The sequence below is a fragment of the Saimiri boliviensis genome, chromosome 19 (genome assembly GCF_048565385.1).
Source record: "Saimiri boliviensis isolate mSaiBol1 chromosome 19, mSaiBol1.pri, whole genome shotgun sequence".
NCBI lineage: Eukaryota > Metazoa > Chordata > Mammalia > Primates > Cebidae > Saimiri > Saimiri boliviensis.
In genome coordinates, this window is record NC_133467.1 from 39761180 (window position 1) to 39788558 (window position 27379).

A 27379-nucleotide genomic window follows, 5' to 3' on the forward strand; every position below is an offset into this window, starting at 1 on the left:
ACATCTCCGGAGCCACTTCATCCAATGGTAGACGATAGTACTGTGGTGTTTCTTGTTCTCTATACACCACGACGACAAGCCTTGAATGGATTCCATAGTGTTGGTTACAGACTGGAATTTTCGATCCAACGAGGACTCCAGAGCCCCTGCCGAAGAGGCCGACGAGGAGGAGGCCTTACTGCTGCCTCCGCCGCCGCCGGCCGCCATCTTCCCGGTTTGCACAAGCGCTGCTGCTCCTCTGGCGGCGGCGGCGGCGGGAGCGGGCAAAACAATCACTGCGAGTGCGTGGAAGCCGTAGGTGGGGAGGGAGGCCAGGGGGTGGGGATGGTGCACGCGCCGGGCTCCTCCGGAGGCACGGACGGGAACACAAGCAGCTGGGCACGCTGGCAGCTCCTACACGCTGCGAGGAGGGGCTGCGGGCCTCGGAGGTTTCACCAATATTGTTCAAGGGGTCGTGTTTAAACCAGTCAGTAATCACGGAAAAACCACGCAGAAAACAGGACCTGCAAAGCCTTTCAAAACGCCTGACGCCGAAACGAATGCTTTTCTACTTTTCGGCTCTCAGTGCTAAGGCCCTTCCCCGCCCCTGTCCCCACACTCCTGTGAGCCAGGTCGGGCGTTAATATCGTAAATTTAATACTACCCGGCTGCCCCTTCCGTTGCAGAAATCTCTCTCTCCTTTAGACTCGCTAGCACAGAAAAGGTCCAAGGCTACCTAGTCAGGATTTTTTTTTTGCAACGCAATAGCAGCAAAGGGGCAGCAACAGTATCGCGCACGCGCCGCTTGGCCCCGCCCCCCCGCTTCCTTCTCAACCTTGAAAGCAGAAAGAGGCGTGATGGCGGGGCAACCTGACCAATCAGGAATGGAAAACCAGAAGCGCGCGCAGGAGCTCTGAAGCCCCCGGGGCCCAGGAAGCGCTTCGATTATTTGTGCGCCTGCGCGGAAGGTCAGCGTGCAGCGGGCTGCAAGAACTAGGAGGGAAGGGTGAGGGAGCTGGTATAACTAAGGTTAGAGGGAGGCGCTCCACCGCTCCGCCCCGCCTTTTGTTGCTTGGGTCGCTGTCTTGGGAGTGTTTAGTTCGCACAACAGAGACGGCAAATTCCCACCACTGAGACCACTGTTAGTCTTTGGCGGCTGCAGCCATCGCCGCCAACTCCTCGGGGCAGCGACGCGCGACAAAATGGCCGGCAGACATCTTGCAGCGCCACAGAAGATGCGCATGCGCCAGCCCCAGTGAGCCATTCACTACGCAGGCTCCCCCCAAACCGTATTTCTCGCTTCCCTTGGAAGAAAACATTCACAGCTGCTTGACCACTTAGGTTAGAGGAAAAGGAAATAAATGAGGAAGTGAAAGAAAATTTTCCCCATAAAATTTTTCGAGGGGAAGAAAATGGCAACGTGACCTCATTTTCGCCAGCTACGTTACAATCTTAAAATTGCATAATACATACTGGCAAGAGCCTTACATAACTTTTATTATGAGCCTTATATGAACCGTTCCATCGCATGTACCTATGTAAATCCTCAGGGCTAATTTAGAGGATCCTGTGTTCCCACTAAGCATATACAATTTTATTTTAATTTTTTTAACGTCTCCCCACTACAGTCACACTTCTTGCAGGAAACCTATTTTGTCAAATTTATGTCCACTGTTCATTAATTCAGGTTGTTGAACGTCTTGTGCCAAGTACTGTTTTAGATGATGGGGAGTAACACAGAGCAAAACAAAAATCCCTTCCCTCTGGAGTTTAGTGGCGGGAGACCACAAACAAGGACATTTCAGACAGTACTGAGTTCTGTAAAAAGGTGAAGCAGGATAAGGGAGAAAGGTGTAGGCGTGTGTGTGTGTGTATGTGTGCACGCGCGCGCATGCACGCGCCAGTATGAGACTGGTGGTATGGTGAACCGGGAAGTCTTCTCGAAGGAAATAGCTCGATCTGAACATTGACAAAAAAGCAACCAAGCAGATACGGGAGAGGGGGAATGGAACAATCCGGTTAGAAGGAACAGTAAGTGCAAAGGCCCTAAAACAGGGTCTCGCTCTGTCCCTGTCCAGGCTAGAGTGCAGTGGCACGATCGTAGCTCATAGCAGCCTTAATCCCCCAGACCCAAGTGATCCTCCTGCCTCAGCAGCTCAAGTAGCTTGGACTACAGGCCTGCATAATCACACCTGGCTAATTAAAATACAAACTTTTTTCTTTTTGAGAGGGGGTCTCCCTATGTTGCCAAGGCTGGTCAAATTCCTGGCCTCAAGTAGTCATCCTGCTTTCAGCCTCCCAAAGTGCTGGGATTATAAGCATGAGCCACCATGCCTGGTCCTGACCCTACATTTTTTTTTTTTCTGTAACTGTAGCCAAAAAAACCACTTTTTAAAATAGACTATTTTAGAGCAGTTTTAGATTCACAGCGATTGTGTGGAAAGCAGAGACTTCCATATACCTCCTGCCCCCACACATGAATACCCTTCCCCATTATCAATGTCACCCATCAGAATGGTACATCTGTTACAACTGACAAACCTACACTAACACATTATCATTCAAAGCCCATAGTTTACATTAGGGTTCACTCTTGGTGTTATACCTTCTGAGTTTGAAAAAATGTATAATAATATGTATCTACCATTATAGTTTCATACAGAGCAGTTTCACTGCTCTAAAAACCTCTGTGCTCCACCTGTTCATCCCTCCCTCCCCCACTCCCCTAGCAACTACTAATCATTTTACCAGCTTCATAGTTTTGCCTTTTTCAGAACATCATGTAGTTGCAGTCATTCAGTATGTAACCTTTTCAGACTGGCTTTTTTCACTTAGTAATATGCATTTCAGTTTCCTCCATGTCTTTTCATGGCTTGATAGCCAATTTCTTTTTAGTGCTGAAATATTCCACTGTCCAGATGTGCCAGTTTTATTTATCCATTCACTTGAAGAACATCTTGGTTGCTTCCACATTTTGGCAAGTATGAATAAAGCTGTTATAAATATCTATGTACAGCTTTTGGGTGAATAGGTTTTGAACTCCTTGAATAAATACGAAGGAGTACAATTGTTAGATCCTATGGTAAGAGTATGTTTAGTTTTAGGCCGGGCGCGGTGGCTCAAGCCTGTAATCCCAGCACTTTGGGAGGCCGAGGCGGGTGGATCACGAGGTCGAGAGATCGAGACCATCCTGGTCAACATGGTGAAACCCCGTCTCTACTAAAAATACAAAAAATTAGCTGGGTATGGTGGCGCGTGCCTGTAATCCCAGCTACTCAGGAGGCTGAGGCAGAATTGCCTGAACCCAGGAGACGGAGGTTGCGGTGAGCCGAGATCGCGCCATTGCACTCCAGCCTGGGTAACGAGAGCAAAAACTCCGTCTCAAAAAAAAAAAAAAGAGTATGTTTAGTTTTGTACTAGATCATCAACCTGAGGCCAAGCGCAGTGGCTCACGCCTGTAATCCCAGCACTCTGGGAGACTGAGGAGGGTGGATTACCCAAGGTCAGGAGCTAGAAACCAGCCAGCCTGACCAACATGGGGAAACCCAGTCTCTACTAAAAAATACAAAATTGGCCGGGTGTAGTGGCTCACGCCTGCAATCCAAGCACTTTGGAGGCCAGGGCGGGCGGATAACCTGAGGTCGGGAGTTCAAGACCAGCCTGACCAACATGGTGAAACCCCGTCATTATAAAATTTAAAAAAATACAAAATTAGCCGGGCACGGTGGTGGGCTCCTGTAAGCCAAACTACTTGGGAGGCTGAGGCAGGAGAATCACTTGAACCTGGGAGGTTGCAGTGAGCCAAGATTGTGCCACTGCACGCCAGCCTGGGCAACAAGAGTGAAACTCCATCTCAAAAAAAAAAAAAAAAAAAAAAAAAAAAAAATCAATCTGTCCTCCAAAACAGATTTACCATTTTGTATTTCCATCAGTTCTACATTCTCACCAGCATTTAGTGTTGTGAGTCTTCTGGATTTTGGCCACTCTAACAAGTGTGTAGCAGTATCTTTGTTTTAATTTGCATTTCCCTAATGACATACGACGTGGAGCATCTTTTCACATGTTTATTTGCCATCTCTTTTTTTAAAGATGTGTCTGTTAAGGTCTTTGACCCATTTTTTTTTTTTTTTTGAAACGGAGTTTGTCATCCAGGCTGGAGTGCAGTGGCGTGATCTCAACTCACTGCAACCTCCACCTCATGAAGCGATCCTCCCAGCCTGCCAGGCAGTTGGAACCACAGGCACATGCCACCATGCCCTGGCTAAATTTTTATTTTTAAAAATTTTGTAGGCCAGGTACAGTGATTCATGCCTGTAATACCAGCACTATGGGAGGCCAAGGCAAGAAGATGACTTGAGCTCCAGAGTTGGAGACCAGCCTGGGCAACAAAGCGATATCTCGTCTCTACAAAAAAGTTTAAAAACTAGCCAGGCGTGGTGGCATATGCCTGTAGACTCAGCTATTCAGGAGGCTGAGAGGTGGGAGGATTGCTTGAGCCTGGGAAGTCGAGGCTGCAGTGAGCTGAGATCATGCCACTGCACTCCAGCCTGGGAAACAAAGTGAGAATTTGTCTCACACACAAATTTTTTTTTTTTTTTTTTTGAGACGGAGTTTCACTCTTGTTACCCAGGCTGGAGTGCAATGGCGCGATCTCGGCTCACCACAACCTCCGCCTCCTGGGTTCAGGCAATTCTCCTGCCTCGGCCTCCTGAGTAGCTGGGATTACAGGCACGCGCCACCATGCCCAGGTAATTTTTGGTATTTTTAGTAGAGACAGGGTTTCACCATGTTGACCAGGATGGTCTCGATCTCTCGACCTCGTGATCCACCCGCCTCGGCCTCCCAAAGTGCTGGGATTACAGACTTGAGCCACCGCACCCGGCTAAAAACTTTTTTTTAGAGATGGGATCTCCCTGTGTTCTCCAGGCTGGTCTCAATCATCTTCCACCCTTGGTCTCCCAAGGTGCTGAGATTACAGGCATGAGCCACCACACCCAGCTAGAATTGACATTTTAAAAATACTGTCTTCCTACATGAATGTGAAACAACATTGAATTTCGTTGTTTTTTTTTTTTTTTTCCATTAGAGTTTTGTAGTTTTCTTCATATAGATCTTACACGTATTTGGATTTATCCTAAGTATGCCACTTCCTTTTGGTGCCAATGTAAACTGAATTGCTTTTAATTTCAAATTCCACTTGTTCATTACTGTTATAGCCAAAGGGTTTCTAAAACTCTTTCCAATAAAAAAATAAAATAAAGAAAGTAATAACTCTTTCCAAAACTAATAACTGTCATTAACTAAAGATATTTTAAAAAGGATTGGAAATAGATTATGAAGTTCACAAAGTATTTTAAGTGATAACATCCCCAGGTAAGAACTATCCTGAGAATAACATTCATTTGAAAGAACTTATCTGTCCCTACCCCATTACTGTACAAATGAGGCAATATATACTTAGTGGCTGAGTTTGGGCTGTAGTCAAACAAACCTGAGTTCAAATTAAGCTCTATAACTTACTAACTCATAACCTTGGGCAATTTACTCACTCTAAGCCTCAAATTCCTCACCTCTAAAATGCATATCTAAATTTGTTAGGAGAAATAAGGAGGTTAATGCTTATTGAAAAAATTTAACAACACCTTGAGGCACAAAGAAATGAGTGATACACTCAAGACAACCAATGGTGAGTCTCATTATGGGTACTTACAATAAACTATAGTGTATTATAATATGAATATTCCCTTTAGATCCTATGGAATGTACTCATTTTCAAAGTAGCATATAAATTATTTACACATGTACGTGTAACAAATTCTTTAACAAGGGGCGGGGCACAGTGGCTCACATCTCTAATTCCAGCACTTTGGGAGGCTGAGACAGGTGGATCACCTGAGGTCAGGAGTTCAAGACCAGACTGACCAACATGGGGAAACCCTGTCTCTATTAAAAGTACAAAAAAAAAAATTAGCCAGGTGTGGTGGTTCAAGTCTGTAATCCCAGCTACTCAGGAGGATGAGGCAGGAGAATTGCTTGAACCCGGGAGGCAGAGATTGCGGTGAGCTGAGATCGCACCCATTGCACTCCGGCCTGGGCAACAAGAGCGAAACTCCATTTCTCTCTCTCTCTCCCTCTCTCTCTCTCTCTCTCTCACACACACACACACACACACACACACACACACACACAATCTTTACAAAACAGAAACACTCATTTTAATGACAATGATTTTTTCCCCTAGATTTGCTTAAATCCAGAAATTCTAAAATAGTTCAATTCTCTAGCTCTCAAGTTTCACAGATACAATTACCAGAGTAAGCACTCAAAATCTTCATTGCTGTGTCCTATCAAGCTAGAGTGATTTCAAAGATTTCATCCTGCACTGGGATCAGCAACCTCACTCATCTGGGTTAGTTTGCTTGTCTCTAAAAAAGGAGAATCTTTTGAACTGGAGCGTAAAAAATTAAAATTAAGCAGAGAAGTTGCACTAGTTTTCCTCAAAACCAGGCGTCCCCAAACTTTTTACACAGGGGGCCAGTTCACTGTCCCTCAGACCGTTGGAGGGCCGCCACATACTGTGCTCCTCTCACTGACCACCGATGAAAGAGGTGCCCCTTCCTGAAGTGCGGCGGGGGGCCGGATAAACGGCCTCAGGGGGCCACATGCGGCCCGAGGGCCATAGTTTGGGGACACCTGCTCAAAACCCTTTGCGGTCCCCTATCTCTTCCCATCTCCTTGACCGTAGTGGTCCCTTGATACTAAAGTTGGAACTCTGACCAGGACCTGAAACATGGATTTTAAAAGAGGTTAATTTTATAACACAGAATGTTTTAACTTCTTGTTATATACCCATTCTCCAATACAAATTCATAGTATGCTCCATATAGCAAGAAGGTATGGGAGCTCTAATGACTTCTTTGTTTGATCCATTCCCAACACATGCAATATGAAACAGAAGGATAGGTATGGTAAAAATTTTGGACTTCAACAGATACTCACTGACTCAAATATTCCTAAAATAAAACCAACCACATGTAGTCAGATTCATAGATAGAAAAAAATAAGAACTACACGATTTCTTTTAGAAGCAGATTTTTAAACTAGTAAAAGAGACAAAATGGGCTAAATTCTTAAATCCTATTCCACTTCACAAACTGACTCATAGCATGCTTCTTGGACTCTCCCTGTGTCCATTTCACTCACAACACACATTCCCACATATGCATCCCTTAGAGGAACTGATTTCCTAGAAAGACTACTTAGCCAAGTCTTGAGGTAATCTGTCTAACCTGGTGGTTCTTTTGGTTAAGGGATGGACACTCATTTGTCCCTCCCTCCCTTAGCCCTTTACACATCTTCCTGCTTCATTCTGCTCCAGGAAAACAGTATGTATCATTCTAGTTCCAGGATGAAATCAGACATTTCCACTAGACTTCAAAAATACATATTCATTTATCCATCCATTCATCCATTTATATATATAAATAAATATCAATGACAAAAAATGTTTTTTTTTGCTAGAAGTCTGGAAGAAGGATCACCTGAAGACCCAAACTCTAATACTTAGGAATGTGTGAAAAATATCACACCAAGTTTAAAAATAACTCTTTAATCATATGCACATATGGGGAATAAAGGGCAACACCAGGCTGACTGGGGAAGGGAGCAAGATATTCTCCCTTTGTCCCAATATCTGCTTGGCACAGTTCTGAGATCACACAAACAAGTGGGAGTAGGCTGGGAAACAGAATTAAGTGAGAGGACTGAAGAGACAAAGGCAAGGGGGGAGAGGCAAGGGCTTGCAGCAGTCTCAATCAGTAGACTCTAACACAGATTCACTCAGCGCAAGGTCCCAGTAGTGTTCAGCCCCATGCTTTTTGAAATGCTCACGAGCCATGTTCTCTGTAGGACACTGTTTAAACTTCATCTCTCCAAAGCTCCGGTCTTTGGCTGTACCCTAGGAAAGACATAAAATACTGCAATTTCTTATTTAAATCAGATATAATTTTTTTAAATAAGAACTATAACATTTGTGAGCAATGTGCAAGCTGAACATGATTTTATGGTAAAAAAAAATTGTGACCTCCATTTCCTTGGATATTTGCATGAGTTTTTATGAATTCATACGCATAAGGCTTTTAGTTTTTTGAATGAAGTGAGGATGAGGAATTCTTTCCTCTGGTGCCTGGGTGGAACACCAAGACAGGAATAACTATAGGGGGTGGGATGAGATAAACTTATCTCCCACCAGGCCTTAAGGACTAAATTTAGGCCTTCAAAAAGACCCAAAAAACTATTTATACAAGCAGGAGGCTTTGGGGCCCAGCAACAAAGAACAATTGGGGGCAGGGAGCAGAAGAAGAGCAGGTAAGAACAGAGAATTACAATAGAAGACAGTCCTGGGCAGAACGGGCATTCTTGCCCAAGGTACCAGCAGCAATGGCAGTTATAAAGCACTACCCTCAAGAGGTTTTCAGGGAGTAGACACTAATAGGGAGGCTGGAGCAGAACTTGCTTATTTCTGAACCTGAGAGAGAATTCCTGAAGACTAAAGTTCTAAAACATTAATACTGGTTCTCTAAGAAGCCAGGACTTTTTCAGTAAATACTCTTCAGAGACAAATACAAGAAAATCTAAGAGATGAAGGGGCTAACACATGTGCAGGGAGGGCTGAGTAAAGTAGTTCATGCCTATAATCACAGCCCTTTGGGAGGCTGAGGTGGGAGGATCACTCAAGGCTAAGAGTTCAAGACCAGCCTGGACAACATAGTGAGACACCATTTCTACAAAAAATAAAATAAAATAAATTAGGCACAGTGGTGTGGACCTGAGATCTTGGATACCTGAGAAGCTAAGGCCAGAGGACTGCTTGACCCTAGGAGTTCAAGGCTGTAGTGAGCTATGACTGTGCCACTGCACACCAGCCTGGGCAACACAGCAAAACCCTGTCTCTTAAAAAACAAAACAGCCGGGCGCAGTGGCCCAAGCCTGTAATCCCAGCACTTTGGGAGGCCGAGGCGGGTGGATCACGAGGTCAAGAGATCAAGACCATTCTGGTCAACATGGTGAAACCCCGTCTCTACTAAAAATACAAAAAATTAGCTGGGCATGGTGGCACGTGCCTGTAATCCCAGCTACTCAGGAGGCTGAGGCAGGAGAATTGCCTGAACCCAGGAGGCGGAGGTTGTGGTGAGCCGAGATGGCGCCATTGCACTCCAGCCTGGGTAACAAGAGCGAAACTCCGTCTCAAAACAAAACAAAACAATACAAAACAAAACAAAAAAAAATTTGCAGGCGGGAACTTATAAAACAGAGAAACAAATATTATGGCGATTTTCATCTAATTTGTATGTATAAATTGAAGAATCTGAGATAAGGCAGAAGGATACATGAAAATCTTTTTTTTAAATTCTTTTATTTTTTGGTTGTTCCTTCAGAAGAAGAACTATTAATAGCAATTACCTATAAAGATTTGTCTGAAGAGATCAGAGAATAGGAAGAGACTTTTTCTTTTCTTTATTTTTTGAGATGTAGTCTCACATTGTCGCCCAGGCTGGTTTGGAATGGTACAATCTTAGCTCACTGCAACCTCCGCCTCCCAAGTTCAAACGATTCTCCTGTCTCAGTCTCCCGAGTAGCTGGGATTACAGGCACCCACCACCATGCCCAGCTAAATTTTGTATTTTTAGTAGAGATGGGGTTTCACCATGTTGGCCAGGCTGGTCTGGAATTCCTGACCTCATGATCTGCCCACCTTGGCCTCCCAAAGTGATGGGAATACAAGCATGAGCTATGGGGCCCAGCCCAAGACTTTTTCTTTTTTGTTTTTTGTTAAGACAGGGTCTCTAGCTGGGCAAGGTGGCTCACACCTGTAATCCCAGCACTTTGGGAGGCTGAGGCAGGCAGATCACCTGAGGTCAGGAGTTTGAGACCAGCCTGGCCAACACGGTGAAACTTAGTCTCTACTAATATTACAAAATTCAGCTGACCATGGTGGTGCACACCTGCAGTCCCAGCTACTTGGGAGGCTGAGGCAGGAGATTGCTTGAACCCTGGAGACAGAGGTAGAAGTAACCTGAGATTGTGCCACTGCACTCCAGCCTAGTGACAGAGCAAGACTCCATCTCAAAACAAAAACAAAAATAAAGACAGGTTCTCACTCTGGTGCCCAGGCTGGAGTGCGGTGGCGCAATCAGAGCTCACTATAGCCTCAGATTCCCACGCTGAAGCAATCCTCCCACCTCAGCCTCTCAAATAGCTGGAACTATAGGCACATGCCACCAGGCCTGGCTAATTATTGTATTATTTGTAGTGACAGGGTTTCGCCATGTTGCCCAGGCTGGTCTTGAACTCCTGAGCTCAAGCAATCCATCCACCTCATCCTCCCAAAGTGCTAGGATTACAGGCGTGAGCCACTGTGCTGGGTTTCAGTAAGTACTCTGCTGTATAATGAGAATTTTTTAATCTTAATATTTACTACTTTTGTAATAATGTTTTTAAAAATAGAAGATATACGGCCAGGCGCAGTGGCTCATGACTATAATATCAGCACTTTGGGAGGCCTAGGCAGGAAGATCAAGAGGTCAGGAGATCGAGACCATCTTGGCCAACATGGTGAAACCCCATCTCTACCAAAAATACAAAAATTAGCAGGGCATGGAGTTGTGTGCCTGTAGTCCCAGCTACTTTGGAGGCTGAGGCAGGAGAATCACTTGAACCTGAGAGGTGGAGGTTGCAGTGAGCTGGGATTGTGCCATTGCACTCCAGCCTGGGCAACAAGAGCAAATCTCTTTCTGAAAAAAAAAAAAAAAAAAAAAAAAAGATATACGTGTACTCTACCTAAAAGCACACATGAATGAAAACATTAATACTGATTCTCTAAGAAACCTTCAGGGTTTAAAGAACTAGATAACCATAAAAAAAATTCCACCTGAAGAGTGATTTAGTCACATTTCATGAAGCACTATTATATAATTACCTAATTTGGTTCTCAAAAAAATAGACAATATAAAGAGTAAATAATAATGTCTACATTTTATAGATAAGGCAACAGAATTTGGCACTGAGTGTCCTGCCCAGATTGCACAGCTAATAAGCAGCAATGCCCAGCCTCCTAACTTTATATTGAGTCTAGTACTTCCTTCTTTCCAAGTCTCATATTCATCATCATGAAATAAATAATTTTCAGTAGAGAATTTGTATTCCTGCTACGAGCAGCACTGTCCACACACTTCCCTAGATAACATATACTAAATACTCTTCAATTTAACTAAAAAGATGATCAGGAAGAATTTGCTGACAACCATTTAAAAATGGATTCCAGGCCGGGCGCGGTGGCTCAAGCCTGTAATCCCAGCACTTTGGGAGGCCGAGGCGGGTGGATCACGAGGTCAAGAGATCGAGACCATCCTGGTCAACATGGTGAATCCCCGTCTCTACTAAAAATACAAAACATTAGCTGGGCATGGTGGCGTGTGCCTGTAATCCCAGCTACTCAGGAGGCTGAGGCAGGAGAATTGCCTGAACCCAGGAGGCGGGGGTTGCGGTGAGCCGAGATCGTGCCATTGCACTCCAGCCTGGGTAACAAGAGCGAAACTCCATCTCAAAAAAAAAAAAAAAAAAAAAAATGGATTCCAGGATGGGCCGGGCGCGGTGGCTCACGCTTGTAATCCCAGCACTTTGGGAGGCCGAGGCGGGTGGATCACGAGGTCAAGAGATCAAGACCATCCCGGTCAACATGGTGAAACCCCGTCTCTACTAAAAATACAAAAAATTAGCTGGGCATGGTGGCGCGTGCCTGTAATCCCAGCTACTCAGGAGGCTGAGGCAGGAGAATTGCCTGAACCCAGGAGGCAGAGGTTGTGGTGAGCCGAGATTGTGCCACTGCACTCCAGCCTGGGTAACAAGAGCGAAACTCCGTCTCAAAAAAAAAAAAAAATGGATTCCAGGCCAGGTGCGGTGGCTCATGCCTGTAATCCCAGCACTTTGGGAGGCCACGAGGGGTGGAACAGAAGGTCAGGAGTTTGAAACCAGCCTGGCCAACATGGTGAAACCCTGTCTTCACTAAAAATACAAAAATTAGCCAGGCACGGTGGCAGGCACCTGTAATCCCAGCTACTAGGGAGGCCAAGGCAGGAGAATGGCTTGAAACCAGAAAGTGGAGGCTGCAGTGAGCTGAAATGGCACCACTGCACTCCAGCCTGGGTAACAAAAGCAAAACTGTTTTAAAAAAATAAGTAAATAAATTCCAATGAGAAACATAAATTATTTAAGGAATTTACTCGCTGATTAGTTCTTATATTCCATTGCTCTAGTTAAATAGCATAAACAATCAGAGTTGGCTAACATTTTACAATGTTTTACAAAGGATCACTAACCTCCCAGACTAGTACACATTTGTTGGTTTTCTTCACAGCTTCCTCATCAGATTCCTCATCATCTGGAAGAAAAATTTTGTTACAGACTCAGACTTGAGATTCAGGTTCTAAACAAACAATATTCAGATCTACCCAAACTCTAAACTATTGTCATCCTTTTTATGTGTTGAACCAAATGTTTTCTTTTCTGTTGCCCTTTATTGTTCCCAAATTACACTTGAAGCTCCAAGTGGGCAGGAATATTAATTGACACAATCAGCATTTACTGAGCACCTGTTATGAATCAAAAGCTGCACCAGGTACTGGGAATAAAAAAATAAAAAACAAGCAGTCAACATAAAAATTTGTCCTAAGCACTTTGGGAAGCAGGCTCAGATGTCAACATCATATAGTACTCTGAAAAAACTTTCACCCAGTGGAGGAGGAGGGCAGATATACCAAATCAAAATCATCAGCTGGGTGTGGTGGCTCACACCTGTAAGTCTACCACTTTGGGAGGCCAAGGTGGGTAGATCACCTGAGGTCAAGAGTTCGAGATCAGCATGGCCAACATGATGAAACTTCATCTCTACTAAAAATACAAAAATTAGGCTGGTCTCAGCAGCTCACACTCGTAATCCCAGCACTTTGGGAGGCCAAGGTGGCTGGATCACGAGATCAGGAGTTCAAGACCAGCCTGGCCAAGATGGTAAAACCTCATCTCTACTAAAAATACAAAAATCAGGCAGGGCGCAGTGGCTCACGCCTGTAATCTCAGCACTTTGGGAGGCTGAGGCGGGCAGATCACGAGGTCAAGAGATCAAGACCATCCTGGCCAACGTGGTGAAACCCCGTCTCTACTAAAAATACAAAAATTAGCTGGGCGTGGTAGCACACGCTTGTAGTCCCCACTACTCGGGAGGCTGAGGTGGAAGGATCACTTGAACCCAGGAGGCGGAGGTTGCAGTGAGCTGAGACTGCGCCACTGCGCTCCAGCCTGGTGACAGAGCAAGACTCTGTCTAAAAAAATATATATATATATACAAAAACCAGCCAGGGATGGTGGCAGGCACCTATAATCCCAGCTACTCAGGAGACTGAGGTAGGAGACGGGGGATGGAGTTTGTAGTGAGCCGAGATGATGATACTGTGCTCCAGCCTGGGTGACAGAATAAGACTCCATCTCAAAAAAGTAAAAATAAAAAATAAAAAAATTATTCACGCATGGTGGCAAGCGCCTGTAATTCCAGTATCTTGGGAGGCCAAGGCAGGAGAATCACTTGAACCTGGGAGGTAGAGGTTGCAGTCAGCCAACATTGCATGATTGCACTCCAGCCTGGGCAACAGAGCAAAACTACGCCTCACAAAAAAATTATCTTATGCACATGTGTAAAACAAAATAAAATATAAGTCAATTATATTACAAAAATGTATTTTAAATACATCAAGGACAAAAAGTACAGGAAGGCTAAAGTTAGGTAAAGTTAACAAAAGTTAAGAAAAGCTCTCGCCGGGCGCGGTGGCTCACGCCTGTAATCCCAGCACTTTGGGAGGCCAAGGCGGGTGGATCACAAGGTCGAGAGTTCGAGACCATCCTGGTCAACATGGTGAAACCCCATCTCTACTAAAAATACAAAAAACTAGCTGGGCGTGGTGGCGCGTGCCTGTAATCCCAGCTACTCAGGAGGCTGAGGCAGGAGAATTGCCTGAACCCAGGAGGCGGAGGTTGCGGTGAGCCGAGATCGCGCCATTGCACTCCAGCCTGGGTAACAAGAGCGAAACTCCGTCTCAAAAAAAAAAAAAAGAAAAGCTCTCTGCATATTTTATTTTTTATTTTCAGGTCTCTTAAGATGAACTCTGCAGATTTTATTTATTTATTTATTTATTTATTTATTTATTTACTTTTTCTGGTTTTGAGATGGAGTCTCACTCTGTCACCTAGGCTAGAGTGCAATGACATGGTCTCACCTCACTGCAACCTCAGTAATCCTCCTGCCTCAGCCTCCCAAGTAGCTGGGACTACAGGAACCCGCCACTGTGCCTGGTGAATTTTTGTGGCAGAGATGGGGTTTCACCATGCTGGCCAGGCTGGTCACAAACTCCTGACCTCAAGTGATCTGTTCACCTCAGCCTCCCAAAGTGCTAGGATTACAGGCATGAGCCATTGCGCCCGGCCTTAAACGCATTTTTGACTTAACAATATATTCAACTTATCACAGGTTTATTAGAACTAACCCCATCATAAGGAGCATTTCTCTCTCTCTGTGTGTGTGTGTGTGTGTGTAAGATAACAGGCAAAAGAAAAAGTAGTTTTTTGATCAAAGCCATAGGTTTATTGAAACTAACCCCATCATAAGTTGAGGAGCATCTCCGTGTGTGTGTGTGTGTATGTGAGTGTGTGTGTGTGTCTGTGTAAGATAACAGGCAAAAGAAAAAGTAGTTTTTTGATCAAAGCAGAGCTTTTTTGATCCGAAAGTCTTTTTTTTTTTTTTTTTTTTTTTTTTCTTATGTCCTTAAGGAAAAAAAAAACCATCAGGCTGGGCACAGTGGCTCACGCTCGTAATCCCAGCACTTTGGGAGGCCGAGGTGGGCATATCACCTGAGGTCAGGAGTTTGAGACCAGTCTGGCCAACATGGAGAAACCCCATATCTACTAAAAATACAAAATTAGCTAGGTGTGGTCGTGCATGCCTGTAATCCCAGCTACTTGAGAGGCTGAGGCAGGAGAATCACTCAAACTGGGGAGGCAGAGGTTGCGGTGAGCCAAGATTGCACCACTGTACTCCAGCCTGGGCAACACAGTGAAACCGTCTCAAAAAAAAAGATCAAAGAATAATATAACACAGATACTGTACACATGAATGTATAGCTTACTTAATTTGCTTTTTGAGACGGTCTCATTCTGTCACCCAGTCTGGATTGCAGTGGCAGGATCACAGCTTACTGCAGCCTCGACCTCCCCAAGCTCAAGTGATCCTCCCACCTCAGCTTCCTGAGTAGCTGGGAATACAGCTGTGTGCCTCCACACTCCGCAAATTTTTGTACTTTTTGTAGAGATTAGGTTTCACCATACCCAGGCTGGTCTCAAACTCCTGGTCTCAAGCAATCTGCCTACCTCAGCCTCCCAAAGAACTAGGATTACAGGCATGAGCCACCATGCCTAGCTGCTTGCTGAATTTTCAAATACTGAATAAATTCATATAACCAATACTCAGATTCAGCACAGACACAGAAACCAGCTGGTAGAAAAGCCTTAAATGATAGGCAAAAAATTAACTTTATCACTCATGCATATAATCATGTAGTAAACACTGTATGAATGTCTAGGAGGCTCAAAGTTTAAATGGGTCTTTCTAAATTTCCTGAACACTATTCTAGTGTTAGCAAGAGTGTCATTAGGGAAGGAATAAGATGAACGGACAGATGCACCATCCCCACCTCCCATAGCTCTCCCACTTAATCCCCTCTAACCCCCATTCACCATCTCCCTTCGTGTTAGATGTCTGTTCATCCCACTTTATCCGATGCAGCATAAGACGCTTAAATTTCTTCTGGGCCTTGGGGCCTGGAAACAGAGAAGAAGAATTTTGCCAGAACTGTGGAAGATGATGGAGCAGAAAGAACCTCTGAGCTCATCTAATGCTCAGACATTAATGTGGTAGTTGAATTAATCCCAAGCAACACATTAGGGCCTTCTACTCCAATGAACACAGAAGCAGAGACCTAGAATATTGTATCAGACAAGATACTAAAATTATCTTTTTCTCCTTTCTCCCCACAATGCTAGTCACTCTAAGCCTAGGGTTGTCTGGGGAATAATATCCCTCAAGTTTTTCAGACTCACCCCCTTCCACTACTACCACGTTGACATCCTTGTGCAGTACCACCACCCCTGTCAGGTACAGTTGCCCAGCATTGGCCTCAATCTTGAACTTCTTGGCTGGGTTGCTCAAATTTCGCACTCTGGAGAAGGGAAAGTTTAGTTATGTCTTCCATTTTAGTATCAGCAGCTGCCTGAATGGAGTGGCAAGTAAACAGATGAATCCAGAATGGTTTCCTCTCTATAAACAAAGGCCTCTGGAGTAAACAAATAGATGAATGCTTAAAAGGTAGAGTTGATGAGTCTAGAAACATTTCCACAATCTTGTATTTCTTCAAAGTCTAGGACTTCATACATACAATAGCAGGTAACCAAAATTTACTCTAAGGATCAGGGAGAGGTATTTACTATCATCCAAAAATATTTACAACCTCATTATTCTTAACAATATAAAGATCTTCAATTTTTTTGTGCTCTAGATCCTTATAGGATCACTCGGTTGGGCGCGGTGGCTCATGCCTGTAATCCCAGCACTTTGGGAGGCTGAGGTGGGCAGATCTCAAGGTCAGGAGTTCAAGACCAGCCTGACCAATATGGTGAAACCCCATCTCTACTAAAAATACAAAAAATTAGCCGAGCGTGGGGGCACATGCCTATAATTCTAGCTATTTGGGAAGCTGAGGCAGGAGAATCGCTTGAACCCAGGAGGCAGAGGTTACAGTGAGCCGAGACTATGCTACCACACTCCCTTCTGGGCAACAAAGCAAGACTCTGTCTCAAAAAATACAAATAAATAAATAAATATATATATATATGTGTGTATATATATATATATATACACACACACACGATCACTATATAGGCATGAAAATTTTCTAGAAGGATATGTGAAAAACTGTTAATAGCAATTACCTAAAGACAGTGGTTCTAAGGGATCAGAGAACAGAAAGGGGACATTTTGAGTAAGTGTATTATCAGATAATTTTTTCTAATCTTTTTTTTTGAGACAAAGTCTCACTCTGTTGTCCAAGCTGGGGAACAGTGGCACAATCTCGGCTCACTGCAACCTCCACCTTTTTGGTTCAAGCGATTCTCCTACCTCAGCCTCCTGAGTAGCTGGGACTACAGGCGCATGCCACCACACCTGACTGTTTTTTTTGTTTTGTTTTGAGACAGTGTTTCACCCTGTCGCCAGGCAGGAGTGCAGTAGCTCAATCTCAGCTCACTGCAATCTCTGCCTCCCGGTTCAAGCAATTCTCCTGCCTCAGCCTCCCAAGTACCTGGGATTACAGGTGCACACCACCACGCCCAGCTAATTTTTTGGATTTTAATAGAGATGGGGTTTCACCATGTTGGCCAGGATGGTCTCGATCTCTTGACCTTGTGATCCACCCACCTTGGCCTCCCAAAGTGCTGGGATTACAGGCGTGAGCCACAGTGCCCGGCGATTTTTTTTAAACCTTAATAAGCATTCACTACTTTTGTAATAACATACCACTTTTATAATAAAGAACTAGTTAAGGCCAGGCGTGGTGGCTCACGCCTGTAATCCAAGCACTTTGGAGGCCAAGGCGGGCAGACCACCTGAGGTTGAGAGTTCAAGACCAGCCTGACAAATATGGTGAAACCCTGTTTTTTTTTTGTTTAAAAAAAAAAAAAAAAAAAAAAAGAACTAGTTAATAGAAGTAAGCACATTTTAAAAATAGAAGATAGACGGCCAGACATGGTGGCTCATGCCTGTAATCCCAGCAGTTTGGAAGTTTAAGGCGGGCGGATCTCAAGGTCAAGAAATCAAGACCATTCTAGCCAACAAGGTGAAACCCCAACTCTACTAAAAACACAAAAATTAGCCAGGCATGGTAGCATCCGTCTTTAGTCCCAGCTACTTGGGAGGCTAAGGCAGGAGAGGTGGAGGTTGCAGTGAGCCAAGATTGTACCACTGCACTCCAGCCTGGCGACAGAGTAAGACTCTTTCTCAAAAAACAAACAAACAAAAAAAGAAGATACATGTGTACTCAATATAAAAGAATAACATTAAATCAACACAAAGGTAGAAAAATATTTACAGCATATAAAATGATTTTTACAGTGAGGATGAAACCATTACAGCAATACATCAGGGTAAGGATGTGACTATTGAGGAAAGAAATTTGTAATGCTTCCATGGATGCTGGAAGCAAACTCAGAGTAGTTAAAAAAAGAAAAGATGGAAAAAAAAAAGGAAATAGGATGATTATAGTTCTCAAAGGACATACAATCTTTAGTTCACAGCTTGGCCTAAATAAGTATATTGATTTGTTCATTTTTCAGAGCTAACATCCTGGTAAAAAAAAGGACTTGAGACGGAAGAATTGGATAACCATAAACGTAAGTCACTAACCCTCACTTTTATAGAAGATTACTAGCTCTTGATCCAGACTAGGGTCATTAAAAGAAGAGTAGGAACTGATATTAGGTATGCTTTTAGGCCACAGTGATTCTGCCTCAAGCCCTTGGAAAATGTTTTAGTAACTCTAAGGGGAAGGTTGGCCCAGTATGGACACCTACCTATATACAGATATGTGTACCCCCTGTGAAATGTCTTCTTTAAGCTTTTTAATTTTCTTGACCTTTCTCTGTTCTGCTGTGAGTTTTCGGGCAGCGTTGGCCTCTTCGTGCGCTCTGTCGTGACAGGAAGGACATCCACAAGTGAGAAAGGCATTGAAGATCAGAGGCAGGGCTGAGGGAAAGAGAGAGCAACGGAGGACTCTCCCCTCCCTCCAAATGTGGATCCCCCAGAAGAGTTTGGGAAAGGTACTTGCCCGGGGTTTCCACCCAATCCCATGGCACTTACTTCTGCCTTTTTGCCATCTGAGCTCTGACATGGGCTTCTACCTTCGTGGGGTCTTGAACAGCTTCTGTTCCTAATACTCGCATCAAATTAGAAATTCTCACTGCAGTGAAGAGAGGACAACAACCAATCTTTGAAGTCACTTCTGCAGCTGGATAACTTGTTATCTCTTCCATATCAATTCATATGATTTACCTATTTCGAATCTCTGCTCTAAACTCACTTCCTCCAATAACTCCTACCTTGAAAATCCCACCCAATCACTTCAGCATTTGCAGAAGTTCACACAATTAAGTTGCAGAATCGGCATGCATTTATATTATCTGAAAATTTATGAAGGAACTTCATAAATGTGGAACTTAATTTCTTTCCTATTTTTCACACTGATCACAGCACCCAGTAAAAGAGCTTATACATAACAGTTGCTCACTCAAAATATTGCTGAATGAGAATGTAACTACAGGAGCAAGTTTTTCGTCCTGTACTTTCACTGTAAAAATTAAAACATTAAGAATTATGTACATAAAAATTCTACACAAATATTGCAACTACTATCTTAATGAATTTCAAGACCTGTATTCTTCCAGGAAAACCAGAGTGTTGTATATAATCAGTATACTTAAAAATAAGCCTTAAATGGCCTCTCTAATGAATGTGTTGACCTGTCTTTTTTTTTTTTTTTTTTTTTTTTTTTTTTTTGAGACGGAGTTTCGCTCTTGTTACCCAGGCTGGAGTGCAATGGCACGATCTCGGCTCACCGCAACCTCCGCCTCCTGGGTTCAGGCAATTCTCCTGCCTCAGCCTCCTGAGTAGCTGGGATTATAGGCACGCGCCACCATGCCCAGCTAATTTTTTGTATTTTTAGTAGAGACGGGGTTTCACCATGTTGACCAGGTTGGTCTCGATCTCTTGACCTTGTGATCCACCCGCCTCGGCCTCCCAAAGTGCTGGGATTACAGGCTTGAGCCACCGCGCCCGGCCCCCTGTTGACCTGTCTTAATATGAAAAGATGGTAGAAAACTTGGAGAAAAAAGACTCCAAGAATGATTCTTAGAAACAGAAATCACCCAAATATAGAGATGTTAAAGTTCCTCCGGAATTAAAGACATAAACTTGCCACCCTTTTTAGCATCAGAGGTCACTAAGAACTGTACCTTTGGGTTCTGGAGGAGGCATCAGGCCCAGCCTGACTTTTTCTTGTAGTTCTTTCTGTGCTTCCCTCCTTGTTTGTCTCCGAAGTTTTTTCTGTTCCTTCTTGGTAAGATATACTCCCAGAGTAACTGGTGTATCATTGTCAACTGTCAGGCAGAAAAATTAGTATACCAAAGCAATAAGAATATATATACATGTATTTTTTTTCTTTTTGAGAAGAAGTCTCACTCTGTCGCCCAGGATGGAGTGCAATGGCATGATCTCAGCTCACTGCAGCCTCTGCCTCCCCGATTCAAGCGATTCTCCTGCCTCAGCCTCCTGTAGGATTACAAGTACACACCACCATGCCTTGCTAATGTTTGTATTTTAGTAGAGACGGGGTTTCACCATGTTGGCCAGGCATGAGCCACTGAATCCAGCCAGCAATAAGAATACTAAAGAGACCAAGGTAAATATCAATATCATTAAAAGAAACTTCAGGCTGGGCACAGTGGCTTACGCCTGTAATTCTAGCACTTTGGTAGGCCAAGCTGGAAGGATCGCTTGAGCCCAAGAGTTCAAGACCAGCCTGGAAAACAAACTAAGACCCGACTCTACTATAAACATTTCATGTAAAAAAAAAAAAAAAAAAAATTGAAACTTTAAATAGAGAATGAAGAAAACTCATTAATTAATAAGAGATCAGTAAGATTAAAATCAGTTCAGGCCAAGGTACTATGGCAATGTTCTTTGAAAAATTCTTATCTTTCACCGGGTGTGGTGGCTCAAGCCTGTAATCACAGCACTTTGGGAGGCCGAGGCGGGTGGATCATGAGGTCAAGAGATCGAGACCATCCTGGTCAACATGGTGAAACCCCATCTCTACTAAAAATACAAAAAATTAGCTGGGCATGGTGGCACGTGCCTGTAATCCCAGCTACTCAGGAGGCTGAGGCAGGAGAATTGCTTGAACCCAGGAGGCGGAGGTTGCGGTGAGCTGAGATCGCGCCATTGCACTCCAGCCTGGGTAACAAGAGCAAAACTCTGCCTCAAAAAAACAAAAAAAACAAAAAACAAAACAAAACAAAACAAAAAGGGCCAGGTGCGGTAGCTCATGCCTGTAATCCCAATACTTTGGGAGGCCAAGGTGAGTGGCTCACTTGAGGTCAGGAGTTTAAGACCAGCATGCCCAACATAGCAAAACCCTGTCTCTACTAAAAATACAAAAATTAGCTGGGCGTGGTAGCAGGCAGCTATAATCCCAGCTACTTGGTAGGCTGAGGCAGAAGAATTGCTTAAACCCAGGGGGTGGAGGTTGCAGTGAGCCCAGATTACACCATTATACTCCAGCCTGGGTGACAAGAGAGAAACTCCGTTTCAAAAAATAAAAAATTAGGCTGGCCTCAGTGGCTCATGCCTCTAATCCCAGCACTTTGGGAGGCCTAGGCAGGTGGATCATGAGGTCAGGAGTTTGAGACCAGCCTAGCTAATATGATGAAACCCCATTTCCACTAAAAATTCAAAAATTAGCTAGGTATGATGACTCAAGCCTATAGTCCCAGCTACTCAGGAGGCTGAGGCAGAAGAATTGCTGGAACCTGGGAGACGGAGGTTGCAGTGAGCCAAGATCGCACCACTGCACTACAGCCTGGGTGACACAGCAAGACTCCATCATAAAAAAAAATTAAATTTAATTTAAAATAAAATACTTAAAAATAAGTAAAACAAAAAACAAAAACCCCACATTCTTCTTCTAATGATTCACACTGATAACAGCTAAGTAGAATCTAGTTAAGTAAATTTCAGTGACTGTTACAAATTGCATTGTCTTTGCTTTGTTTTTCAGACAGGGTCTCTCTCTGTCACCCAAACTGGAGTGTAGAGGCGTGCTCACACCTTAATACAATCTCTACCTCCTGGGCTCAGGCAATCCACCCCCAACATCAGCCTCCCAAGTGGCTAGGACTATACATGCATGCCACCATGCCAGCTTATTTTTTGTAGAGAGAAGGATTTACCATCGGGCCTGGCCATAATTTATATTAAGATCTCCCTAAAAGTTAAAAAAAAAAAAAAAATCTCAAATTACTTTTTAAACTTATTGAAAGATACTGTCAAGCAAATTTATCAATTAGGATATTTTCTCCTAGTTTATTCCAAGTGTTAAAATAGCCTATGATTTGCCTAAGCCTTGAAGAATGCATTTCAGTTATTATCTCTACAAATGAGGAACTTCCCAGTATTCAAAGTGACATATCCATGGCCAGGCATTCAGCTAGTTAAAAACACAGCCACAACTAAAACCTACCTTTTTTGACTAAGCCAAAAAACTTTGCTACAAAAAGAAAAAAGGAAAACTGTCCACAGAGGAGGACTATAGAAAAAAAATAATAATAAATAATAAACTAAAAAAAGAAGAGGAAAAAAAAGAAATGCTAAAGACAAAGAAAATAGAAGTATAGTATGGTGTACAAGACTAGAGCTGGTATTAGCACTATTTGCAATTGCAAAAGTCCAATTTGTACTATACATCAGTGAGGTAATCTATAGATGAGATCTCAATGCTCTGGAGCTGCACTTTTCAATATAGTAATCATTAGCCATATGAGCTATTTAAATTTAAATAGATTAAAACTGAATAAGGGCTGGTGCAGTGGCTCATGCTTGTAATCCCAGCACTTTGGGAAGCTGAGGTGGAAGGACTGCTTAAGCCCAGGAATTCAAGACCAGTCTAGGTAAAATGGCAAAACCTGTCTCTCTACAAAAAATAGGAAAAAATTAGCTGGGCATGGTGGTATGTGCTTATAGTCCCAGCAATCCAGGAGGCTGAGTTGGATCACCTGGGCCTGGGAGGTTAAGGCTGCAGTGAGTCACTGCATTTCAGCCTGGGCTACGAGAGTGAGACCCTGTCTCAAAAAAAAAAAAAAAAAAAAAGAACAAAATTAAAAATTCAGGCTAGACACAGTGGCTCACATCTTTAATTCCAGCACTTTGGGAGGCTGAGGCAGGCGGATAACTTGAGGCCAGGAGTTCAACACCAGCCTGGCCAGTATGGGGGAAGCCCATCTCTACTAAAAATACAAAAATTAGCTGGGCATGGTGGTGCATGCCTATAATCCCAGCTACTCAGGAGGCAGAGGTTGCAGTGAGCCAAGATCATACCACTGCACTCCAGCCTGGGTGACAGACCAACATTCCATCTCAAAAAAAAAAAAAAAATTAAAAAAATTCAATTCTTCAGTTGTATTGTGTAACTCAACACTCACATATAGGGGTGATCACTCTGTGATTTTCCCCTATGTAAACATTAATATATTTGTATGCCTTTTCTCCAATTAATGTGCCTTATGTGCCTTTTGTGAATTAATTTTTCACTGAAACTTCATAGGGAAAAGGGAAAGTTTTTCCCTTGGCCTCTATAGTAGACACAAACTGTTTTTCCTCTGTATTTCTTCACCAGATTGTTAAATTTTTTTCAATGCTTTTTCAGAAAACACCCATTTCTACTCAATGCTGTCTTCCTGTAGCTTTTTTTTTTTTTTAGACTAAGTCTCACTCTGTCATCCAGGCTAGAATGCAGTGGCACGATCTCAGCTCACTGCAACAGCCACCTCCTGGGTTAAAGTGATTCTCATGACGCAGCCTCCCAAGTAGCTGAGACTACAGGCATGTGACACCACACCTGGCTAATTTTTGTATTTTTAGTAGAGACGGGGTTTCGCCATGTTGCCCTGGCAAGTTGCAAATTCCTGGCCTCATGGGCTCTGTCTGACTCAGCTTCCCAAAGTGCTGGGATTATAGGCGTGAGCCATTGTGCCCAGCCTTCTGAGGCATTTTAACTCTTTTTTTCCCCACTATTTTTATTTTCTTTCTTTATTTTTATTTTATTCTTAAGAGAAACAACTTTGGGCCAGATGCGGTCACTCACGCCTGTAATCTCAGCACTTTGGGAGGCTGAGGCAGGCAGATCACCTGAGGTTGAGACCAGCCTGACCAACATGGAGAAACCCCGTCTCTACTAAAAATACAAAATTAGCCAGGTGTGGTGGTGCATGCCTGTAATCCCAGCTACTTGGGAGGCTGAGCCAAAATTGCTTGAACCCGGGAGGTGGAGGTTGTAGTGAGCTGGGTGCATCATTGCACTCCAGCCGGGACAAGATCAAAACTCCACCTCAAAAAAAAAAAAAAAAAGAGAGAGAGAGAGAGAGAGAGAGAGAGAGAGAGAAGCAACTTTGTTTCCCAGTTTCAACTTTGGGAAACTAACAAAAAGCCCTTTGGAGTTAGCAACCCTCACAGTGGGTAGGGGAGCATATTGCATCTAATAACACACCACTCCAAAAGTTTAGCTCCTGCATTTGCATTTAGCTGTGGACGCTAGGACAACATGGTTCTATAAAAGGAGCAGGCTGAGGGCTGTCTCCTCGGAACAACCAGGGAACTGTAAATGTAAAGCTTCATGAAATTACTGGGTTTTTTTTTCTTTTCGAGACAAGGTCTGGCACTGTCACCAGGCTGGAGTACAGTGACACCATCTCAGCTTATTGCAGCCTCTACCTCCCAGGCTCAAGCCATCCTCCACACCTCAGCCAGGTAGCTGGGACTACAGATACATACCACCATACCCAGCTGATTTTTGTACTTTTTGTCAAGACTCAGTTTTGCCATGTTGCCCAGGTCTCAAACTCCTAAGCTCAAGCAATCTGCCCACCTCAGCCTCCCAAAGTGCAGTGATTACAGGCGTGAGCCACCATACCCAGCCCAATTTTTTTTCCTTGAGATGGGTCTTACTATGTTGCCCAGGCTGGTCTTGAACTCTTGGCCTCAAGTGATCCTCCTGTCTCAGCCTTCCAAAGTGTTCGGATTAGAGGCATGAGCCACCATGCTCAGCTGTCTCATGAAATTCTAAGCACAGGAATCACAAGAATATGCACTTAAAATTTATGTTCACTGGTCAAACCACAAACTATTAACTGTCAGGAAAAAACTGAATTAAAAAAATGAATTACATATGAATACTGGCTACTGTATTGAACAGCACAGACACAGAACATGTTCATCACTATATAAACTTCCAGTGGATAATGCTGCTCTAGACACTTGATTCAGTAATCTACACATTACCTGGAGGATTGAGCTGGGCTGGATGTTCAACAAGATTTGTGATTCCAAAATAATCTTCTCTCTTGGGATTTTCCTCTGTACTAAAATTGCAGGAAGAAAAGAAAACACAATATGTGGGTAGAGATGATTCTAAGACAGGTGTCTCAGAAACACTGAAAAAACCTATTCTCCATAATGGGTTCTAGTGCTTATCTAAAACAGCATTTACATACCTAAAATATATAATTATACATAATCTTCGAGAGAACTGAGTCCCTCTACGGTTGAACATACTCTCCTCAGCAGTTATTCCCAACCTTTTTTCTACCACATCACAGCTGGTAGATGCTATGTTCTCTCATTAGTGACAATAAGTCCCTGAAAAAGTGGCTGACAAAGAATGGGCAAGGAAAGGCTAAGATAAAGTCTACTAAAGTCGTGTATCAGAATGATGGAGCAAGGCTAGGCACAGTGGCTTACGCCTACAATCCCAGCACTTTAAGAGACTGAGGCAGGCGGATCACCTGAGGTCAGGAATTCAAAACCAGCCTGGCCAAATAGTGAAACGCTGTTGTCTACTAAAAATATAAAAATTGGCTTGGTATGGTGGTATGTGTCTGTAGTCTCAGCTTATACTAAGGAGGCTGAGGTGGGAGAATCGCTTGAACCCAGGAGGCAGAGGTTGCAGTGAGCCAAGATCGTGCCATTGCATTCCAGCCTGGGTGACAGAGCGAGACTGCCTCTCAAAAACAAGCAAACAAAACAAATGCAGGAGCTTATGTATAGTTACTTATTTCTCTTGGATTTTAAATTTTTAATTAATGTATGAATACCATCCTTCCCACTAAAACCATAGCTTTACTAAAAGGTATTAATTTGAATCTTAAACTCAGCTGATTAAAAACTGATTTTTTTTTTTTTTGAGATGAAGTCTTACTCTGTCACCCAGGCTGGAGTGTAATGGCATGGCTCACTGCAATCTCCGACTCCCACATTCAAGCGATTCTTCCACCTCAGCCTCCGGGGTAGGCAGGACCACAGGTGTGCCTACACCATACCCAGCTAATTTTTGGATTTTTAGTAGAGAAGGGGTTTCACTATGTTGACCAGGCTGGTCTCAAACTCCTGACCACATGATCCACCCACCTGGGCCTCCCAAAGTGCTAAGATTACAGGCGTGAGCCACCGTGCCTGGCCTAAAAAACTATTCCTTAAAAAAGGTACTAAAACAAACTCACAGATCAAAGCCATTGGGGATTATGTAAGAGTCCCACCACTCAATTTCAGGGATATCTCCTTCCTTTAGCTCCTTCTTAGGAGCAATGAGGGCAAGCCTAGTCGAAGTATGGATGCCTGTTTTTCGAGCTGCTTGTGAAATCTCTGCCTGTAGCTTCTCCAGTTGAGCCTAAAAACAAAATAAACCAAGACAGAAAGATAAACTGGAGTCATAGAAAATAGAATTTGTAGAATCCCAAATTTTAAAACACTTCCTTGTTGAACTCTACACCTAATACAAAAAGTTCATAATTTCTGAAAGCTTAGAAAGGAGTTGTTCTGGTTATTTTATCTTTTATTTAGTTCATGTACATAGATCTCACCTTTACCCTCCCCCTTCACTCCACAGTATATGCCTGCAGTAAATACACAGAAATAGAATTTTATGAAAACCTCACTTTGAGAGGACAAAAAGAAGGCAAAGGTGATTCAATATACAATGAATTCAACTCTCTAGGTGTATTGTCTGCAGTAAATTTTAACACCAGGCAAGCTTTCCTCAGTCACTCAGAATGTTTCAAATTGTTTCCCTCCACTCAGTTGTATGTGGAGAATTTTCAAACTCAATTTAATATTTCCACTTATGTAGAAACTAATCAGGAAGAACAATCTGCTTTAAAAAACCTGTATTACAGAAATAAATACAATATTTTTCTTTTTGAGACGGAGTTTCGATCTTTTCCCCAGGCTGGAGGGCAGTGGTATGATCTCAGCTCACTGCAACCTCCGCCTTTTGATTTCAAGTGATTCTTCTGCCTCTGCCTCTGGAGTAGCTGGGATTATAGACACCCACCACCATGCCCGGCTAATTTTTGTATTTTTAGTATGGACAGGGTTTTACCATGATGGCCAGGCTGGTCTCCAATTCCTAACGTCATGATACACCTG

The 27379-nt window shown here is 43.4% G+C and overlaps 2 protein-coding genes across 7 annotated transcripts in view; both read right to left on the minus strand.

Annotated features, from left to right (window-relative positions):
• The window catches only part of RPRD2 (regulation of nuclear pre-mRNA domain containing 2), a 102049-nt gene extending 101271 nt beyond the window's left edge, over positions 1-778 (minus strand). Inside the window, exon 1 of one of the 4 annotated variants that reach the window (XM_003941970.4) lies at positions 3-778. In XM_003941970.4, coding sequence (XP_003942019.2) covers positions 3-207 — 205 coding nt within the window. In that variant the 5' untranslated portion in view covers positions 208-778. The remainder of the gene's footprint in view (positions 1-2) is intronic. The other 3 variants (XM_003941969.4, XM_010329746.3, XM_039459958.2) reach the window with 3 other exon arrangements.
• A 6794-nt stretch (positions 779-7572) lies between these two features.
• The window catches only part of PRPF3 (pre-mRNA processing factor 3), a 36483-nt gene continuing 16676 nt past the window's right edge, over positions 7573-27379 (minus strand). The window contains exons 8-16 of one of the 3 annotated variants that reach the window (XR_005576750.2): positions 26455-26621; positions 25238-25317; positions 20140-20283; positions 18989-19088; positions 18703-18874; positions 16180-16298; positions 15817-15900; positions 12357-12418; positions 7573-7936 (exon numbers count right to left, since the gene is read on the minus strand). Coding sequence is in view for 2 of the 3 variants with exons in the window: in XM_039459965.2 (XP_039315899.1) it covers positions 7790-7936; positions 12357-12418; positions 15817-15900; positions 16180-16298; positions 18703-18816; positions 18989-19088; positions 20140-20283; positions 25238-25317; positions 26455-26621 (1017 nt within the window). In the remaining variant the exon portion in view is untranslated. Of the gene's footprint in view, positions 7937-12356; positions 12419-15816; positions 15901-16179; positions 16299-17807; positions 18875-18988; positions 19089-20139; positions 20284-25237; positions 25318-26454; positions 26622-27379 lie in introns of those variants that run through there. The other 2 variants (XM_039459965.2, XM_039459967.2) reach the window with 2 other exon arrangements.